The sequence below is a fragment of the Vicia villosa genome, linkage group LG6 (genome assembly GCF_029867415.1).
Source record: "Vicia villosa cultivar HV-30 ecotype Madison, WI linkage group LG6, Vvil1.0, whole genome shotgun sequence".
NCBI lineage: Eukaryota > Viridiplantae > Streptophyta > Magnoliopsida > Fabales > Fabaceae > Vicia > Vicia villosa.
In genome coordinates, this window is record NC_081185.1 from 49,522,769 (window position 1) to 49,530,069 (window position 7,301).

The window sequence follows — 7,301 nt, forward strand, 5'->3', positions numbered from 1 at the left end:
GTAAATATCGCATTTTTGACTAAATAATACCACCATGTTAATCTACTAATTAAACTTAACTACCACGTAAATTTTCATCAAATTCCGGACAACTAATTATACCGCTTAATTCGACTATTTGATCAAACAGGTCTCTTTTGCATTTCATAGTACCCACTCTATTTTTCATTACCATTATATAATAGAGTTCTATTTCCATTATATTAACCAATTAATAAAACAAACAATGAAAGAAAATAAAATAGTGGGGAAGGGGTGAATAGTAATGGAGATCCCATCTCTAATATTTCTTTTCCAAAGTAGAGACTCATGTCTCCATTCTATTTCAAATTCATTATTATTTTCTTCATTACCATTAATTCAAACATATAATTATATTGATTATATGACTTATTCACTACACCTAATTTCATTAATTAAGAAGTATACTTATATAGCTCACATGACTTGTATGTTACTCCTAATTTTATTTTAATAGATTCATACAAAGAAATAATGTGCTGCATGAAAAGAAAGGGGAAATTTTGCATATATTGGAGACACCCATCGTCTTAACTCATTCAACAAACCATTATGCACTTTTTATTTAATAACTTAGTTAATTAATACTATATTCATCTTCACCTCACCATTAATATGTGTATATAAATCACTCATCAATCAATGAAATGGAAAGTAAAAGGGGACTACAAAAGAAAACACGGTTGTCCCACTCTCTCTTCTACTAAGAGACAGCCGCCATGTGTTGGTGTTGTGCCATGTTTGGCTTTACGTGTTCTAACCAATCCCTATTTCCATTTTCCTTTTCTCCAGTTTTTTAAGTGTATCACACAGTAGCGCGAGTAATAAGGAAGAACAACATCCTATAGATATAACATTCATAACAAGAATGAAATTTCCAGAAATAACGAATCAGTATCAACAAGCATTTTCATGGATTTAAATAAATAAACTCTAACATGTTAATCTACCCCAAGGACCCAATATACTATCACATAATAATAGGGATTCTCCCCCTTACCTCTTCAATGTCTCCTCCAAACCCTAGCTCCCCTTTGTTCTTCCCCTTTTCTCTTTTCTTCTTTTTCCTCTTTTCTTCCTTTCTCAGCCTCTCTTTTATCAATCCGTGAGAAATGAGAGAAAATGTTACCTCTCACTAACCAAACCTTTATTAACTATGTCATAGTGGGCCTCAATATAACACCCCCTATTTACTCTTAACTCCAATAAATAAGCCCAATAGAATATAATCTATTCTTATTTCTATTTTAGCTACTAAATTAAATAACACCAATAATTAAATAGACACAAATATACACACCAAGTTAATTAATATATATCAATTAACACACCAATTAATTAAATAAATAATTAACACACCAAATTAATTAAATAAATAATAAAATAAATATTGCTAAAATCCTCTAATAACTCAATGTCTCATATTTCCGGTCAAATCTTAGTTATTCGAAAAATTCCCAAATCGCTAAATATTAACTCATTAATATTTCTAATACTAAAAATATTAAAATTTTCAATTAAATATCGATCCGCTATCCCGAACTAATACCGACTAAATCATCCCAAAACGCGAAAATTTCAATAAACATCATAAATGACTAAATTAAGCAAATAATTATTAAAAACACCAAATCATATAATTACTAATATACTTAATAAAAATATTAATAAAAATCGGGATGTTACATTAGTCACGACGGAGGTTCGTGCAGGTGTAATCTTGATTTGGTTATAGTGGATTAAGACCTCTGTTGAGAGGGAAATCACCTGAAGAAGGTGGACTGGAGGTAGCCTTATTTAGAAGGTGAACCAGGATAAAAATGAATGTGTCTTTTACTTTATACCGAATCATTTTAACATATAGCTTCCAAGATTTAATATGCAGAACTGTACTGAGCAAGTCAGAATGTTTCTGATATCTTTTAGTGGTTATGTATTCTTCATGATTCCTCAACATTAAAGCATATTCCAATAGCTGATTAAGTGAAAGAAAAGACGTTAAAGAAAAGAAAGGGATTTTAAATTGATAAAGAACACAATTCAATCCTCTCTTTCTTGTGTTTTTCTCCACCTTCAACACCTATGACAAAAAGGCAGTCTCCTGGTGGCTCAAGTGAATCAACAACACTTCCGAACTTGTACGATGGAGAGTTATCTTCAACAAAGCTCAAAAAAGTCACGAAAGGCGGAAAGAGAGTTGCGAAGGTTGAGAAGCCGTAACATTTCCTTGAGAATCAATCTATTTTACGGAATCACAATCTGTTGTTTTGCTTATGTTTACAATTATATCGTGCATGGAGTTATTATGTTATGCTAATGGTTATGTGATAGTTATAAGCCTTAACAATTTGAAACCTATTGGTACATATATTTTGTTGCTACAATGCCAAGTTTAGTAATTTATTGGTTATATCATTTTGCTTAAAATCCATACTATATTTTGTGCATGCCTTTTTAGATATTGATATTTTCAACAAACATACTTATATATTTTAACAACCTTACTGATACAATTTAAACTTTCATCTTTGTCACATATGAAACTGCAATCTCAAGTGTCGTTTAATGAACCCCAAAATACAAATGCATTGTAATGTGAATCAAATCCAATATAAATTATTTTCTTTCCGCTATGTATAAATAACTTCAATACAGTGGCCAAAATACATATCACATGTCATTTGTATTTCAAATAATATATGATGTCATCAATATGTAGCCCAAAACATGATGTCATCAATATGCAAGTTCTGAAATGGTGATTTTATGATATTTTGCGTGATTTTCAAGACTTTTTGCTGCCACTTTTTCCTCTACAAACCTACTCCTACATAGTATGGAGATAGAGTATTATTAAAAAAGTTTAACTTGACTTGTGCTTTTTCTCAAACTCACATTTCCTTTTTGTTTCTTCTATATCTCTTGCACCAATGCAAATTTTTCCACCTACATCATGTCAATGCAGCATGCTGAAATAGTGAACACTATAAAACAATTATTTTCAACTTTTAGTTGCTTTATATACCTTTCATATTTTGTACAAAATAAAATATTCACATTCCCTTATTAATCTATAATATAAGGAAATCTTTATTTTGAACTATTCAGTAAACGTTTTTACATAATATGATAACCTTCATTTTGACACCACCAAACTAATTCCCTCAGTTTTTTAAAATATGTTGTAAACTTTTCACATATCCCTCCATTTTCAAATATCTATTGGGGTTGCACTGCCACTGGTTTTTCACTATTCCATTGTGATATATCTCCATTGCATCACCTCAGTTCAGACACTTCTTCCCTGCTTGTGCATTACCTGTTTTTCAAACCCTCTGTGCGGACATGGAGAAACACCATCTTCCTGATATTCAAAATAATGCATTTCTGGCTAGAAAAAGAAGGAAAATAATGTTGAACCAGAGGAGACATTCCAACATAGATTCCAACAAAGAAAATCATCCGACGAGCTCAAGAAATGATTCAATATCTCCCACTATGACACAACTTCCATTTTCACGATCACCCCTAACAATAGTTAACTCTAATATAGCCCACACTATATAGTCTCAATGACATAATAACCACAATGAAAGCAGTAAGAGGTCCAGAGTTGATGCCAACAGTGGAGTTAACCTGTTCTGCCGTTTCAGCGATGCTGTAACACCGCCATCTTATCATATTTGAGAGTCCTCTACCAGCATAAACCGCACGATTAAAATCCCAAGGCATTCTCTGCATTCGACCCCTTGTTCCATTACTCAATTACCTCGTACTACTAACGTTTTTGATGAGGGAACTGATATTTCGGATGATGACGACTCATTGTATAATAGTTCTGATTTATATGATTCTGATGAACCTGATGCCATTCATCAACAACACCTTCAAGGTAGCTTTAATTTGTAACTCTAACATTCCAAATATTACGACTTCATTAAGATTCATAATGTTTCATCCTTGGTGTTTTGTAAATGCAGTTTATTCTGACATTGGTGACCCTATGTGGTAGTGTGAAATATGCCATGCATGCATGTGGTACGATGAGCGAAAAAACAAAAGAAAACATACAGTTTCTCTAAAGTTTGAACTGTGTTGCAGGGGCGGTAAAATTGTTGTTCCTTTTATGAGAAAACCACCTACTTTGTTGGAAAAACTTCTTCATGATAGAGTCGATTTGGAAAGTAAAAATTATCCGCCAAACATTCGTACTTACATTGCAATGTTTTCATTCACTTCCGCTGGAATGAAGTTTGATTCAAAATAATCTAACGGAGGAGGTCCTCCAACATTGCGACTTCATGCTCAAACTTTCCATCAAATAGGCAGTCTCCTACCAGAAGAAGGCCAGCCTCCCCAATATGCCTAACTATATATTTACGATACCGATAGCGAGGTTGCAAATAGGTACAAAAGCTTAAGGTATTGTCTTATGTTAATTCCATCACTATTATAAATCTACATAATTCATACATACAACGCTGATTGTTTTCAATTGATCAGGGATAATGAGGCTATAGATAGTAGTGTTGTTGCAAAGTTAAAGTTGATGTTGGATAAGCATAATGTTCTTGCGAAAGCTTTTTAGATGGCACGTGATATGTTTAAGGCCAACCCATTGTTAGAGTTGAAGTTGAAACTCATTTACGATAGACCGCAAGACGGTCGTGTTTATAATATGCCAACTATCTCAGAAGTTGATGCCCTTATTGTTGGGGATATTGACACTGCTGAACAAAGAGACATTATTGTCTAGTACCATAACGGTAAATTGCAAAGAATCGATGAGTTCAATCCAAGTTATCTGGCATATCAATACCCTTTAATTTTTTGCTATGGCGTAGATGGATACAGGAAAAATATACTTCACAAGTATAAAGACGAGACTACGGTTACAAGGAAAAACATGCAAAGCAACAAAGATTGGCTATGTTTCCGTTTGCAAGAACGCACAAATGAACCAAAAAAATTGTTGTATTCTAGAAGGCTTTTCAAATAGTTTTTGGTTTATGGTTATGCAATGATGGAATTAGAACGTCTCAATTGGTTAAGAAAAAATCAATTGAAATTAAGGGTCGATAAATATAAGAAATTACAAGCGCGGACTGCTAACGAACAACAAAACATAAGTGGCAAGCAAGGTAAACGAGTAGCTTTTCCTTCTTCTTTTGTTTGAAGTAAACGATACATGGATCAACTATATTTCGATGGTATGGCCATTTCAAGTAAATTGGGATTTCCTGATTTGTTTATAATGTTTACTTGCAACCCGAATTGGCCATAGATTACGCGTCTGTTGTTGAAGAAAAATTTAAGCCAGCATGATAGACCCGACATAATTTCAAATATTTTCAAGCTTACATTCAATGAACTCATGGCTGATCTAACCAAGCGACACATTCTTTGTAAAGTTTTGGCATGTAAGTTTTATATTTACCGATTGTGGCATTTTTTATTCTGCATATTGTGTAACACGTGTGACATTTTCCATGGTTTTTTGCTGCAGTCATGTATACAATTGAGTTTCAAAAAAGAGGTTTACCCCTTGCACATGTTTTTCTCTTCTTGCATCCTCTTAGCAAGTATCCATCTTCGTCAAACATCGATAACATCATTTCCGCTGAAGTACCTGATCCGATACGCCATCCAGCATTATATGCTTTGGTCAAGTCACATATGATCCATGGTCCATGTGGTCTGGCACGTCCGAAATCCCCATGTATGAGAAATATGAAATGCTCGAAGTACTATCCCAAAAGTTTCGTTGAAGACATAATAGTTGATGTTGAAGGTTATCCATTATACCGCCGAAGATCCAACACACATTTTATAGTAAAAAATGGTATCCAGTTGGATAATAGGAATGTCGTTCCATACAACACACGTTTGTTGTTTAAATATCAATCGCATATAAATATGGAATGGTGTAACCAGAGCACTTCTATCGAGTATCTATTCAAGTACATTCACAAGGGATACGACAAAATTACTGCAAGTGTTGTTGCTTCTAACTCAAACAAGGATGCAAACAATGAACCCATAGATGAGATCAAACAATATCTTGATTATAGATATGTTTCTCCGAGTGAGGCATGTTGGCGAATTTTTTCTTACAAAATCCATGGATGAAAACATACTGTTGAATGTATGTTCTACCATCTAATTAGTGAAAAGGCTGTCTATTACACAGATTATGATCGAATGGAGAATATTTTAGAAAATGGAAGTGTGACCGAATCGATGTTAACGTCTTGGCTGGTTGCAAATTTAGAATATGAGGAAGCCCGTTCATTGACATACGGTGAATTTGTTACGAAGTTTGTGTATGTTAAAAGAAGTAGAACATGGAATCTGCGAAAAAGAGGGTTTACCATCGAACGTTTAATATGGGTGCCACCAACAACCGGTGAACTTTTCTATCTACGGATGATGTTGACTGTAGCCAAAGGACCTATAACTTATGAAGAAATCAGAAAAGTTGGTGACAACCAATATGAAACTTTTCGAGAAGCTTGCTTTGCAATGGGCTTTCTAGACGATGATCGAGAGTACATTGGTGCTATCAAGGAAGCAAGTGCATGGGGATCAGACCATTATCTTAGGAAACTCTTTGTTGTTATGCTATTGTCTGGTGCCGTAAACCGTCATGGTCATGTTTGGAATGAGTCATGGGTTTGGTTATCGGATGGTCTATTGCATGAATAAAGAATCATAGCGAACAATCTAGGTATGCTAAAAATGTAAAGTATTACTGTTATTCTTAATCGCAGAGATATAAATAAATAATGTATATATACATAATCTCCTTGTGATATTAATCAGTCTCATTTAGTAATGTGCTAAGCAAGGTTGTATCTTTAATTCAATTGTATACAGAATTAACTTTTATTGAAGCACATGTTAAAAATTTAACATTGCTCGAGGTTGAAAAGTTGTTACAGTCTAATCGTCGCAATCTGGCGACTTCAAATCTATTCCTTCTCCAGTTGGCTATGTCATTCCGCAATTGGGAAATCGCTTGGTATACGATAAAAGGCAATATGATATCCAATTAATGAAATATGAGTTCACCAACCTTTTAAAGTCACATATTGGTAACTCTGTCTTTGTTTATCTACAATGATACTTGCAACCACATTAGCTAACATTTATAAATTAGCAAAAATTCTAAGTATGTTGTTTAGCCTTTAATTGTTGTTATTTTATTTTTAATTAGATGAGCAAAGGAAAATTTATGACAGAACTATGGAAGCGGTAAAGAATAAAAAAGGTGGTGTCTT

The 7,301-nt window shown here is 33.5% G+C and overlaps 1 protein-coding gene across 1 annotated transcript; it reads left to right on the plus strand.

The window, feature by feature from the left end:
* Nucleotides 1–4,609: 4,609 nt before the first annotated feature.
* On the plus strand, nucleotides 4,610–6,726 carry LOC131613643 (uncharacterized). Its single transcript, XM_058885292.1, has 5 exons — nucleotides 4,610–4,771; nucleotides 4,866–4,958; nucleotides 5,306–5,441; nucleotides 5,528–6,115; nucleotides 6,212–6,726. The coding sequence occupies exons 1-5, from the start codon at nucleotides 4,610–4,612 to the stop codon at nucleotides 6,724–6,726; spliced, it is 1,494 nt and encodes a 497-aa protein (XP_058741275.1).
* The last annotated feature ends 575 nt before the right edge of the window (nucleotides 6,727–7,301 follow it).

Bases quoted from the DNA above. Each gene is read 5' to 3' on its own strand.
- LOC131613643 (XM_058885292.1), top strand. From the start codon at position 4,610: ATGGCACGTGATATGTTTAAGGCCAACCCATTGTTAGAGTTGAAGTTG. The intron at 5,442-5,527 runs GTAAGTTTTATA...TTTTTGCTGCAG, and splicing joins TCTTTGTAAAGTTTTGGCAT to TCATGTATACAATTGAGTTT. The intron at 6,116-6,211 runs GTTGGCGAATTT...TCTATTACACAG, and splicing joins TGTTTCTCCGAGTGAGGCAT to ATTATGATCGAATGGAGAAT.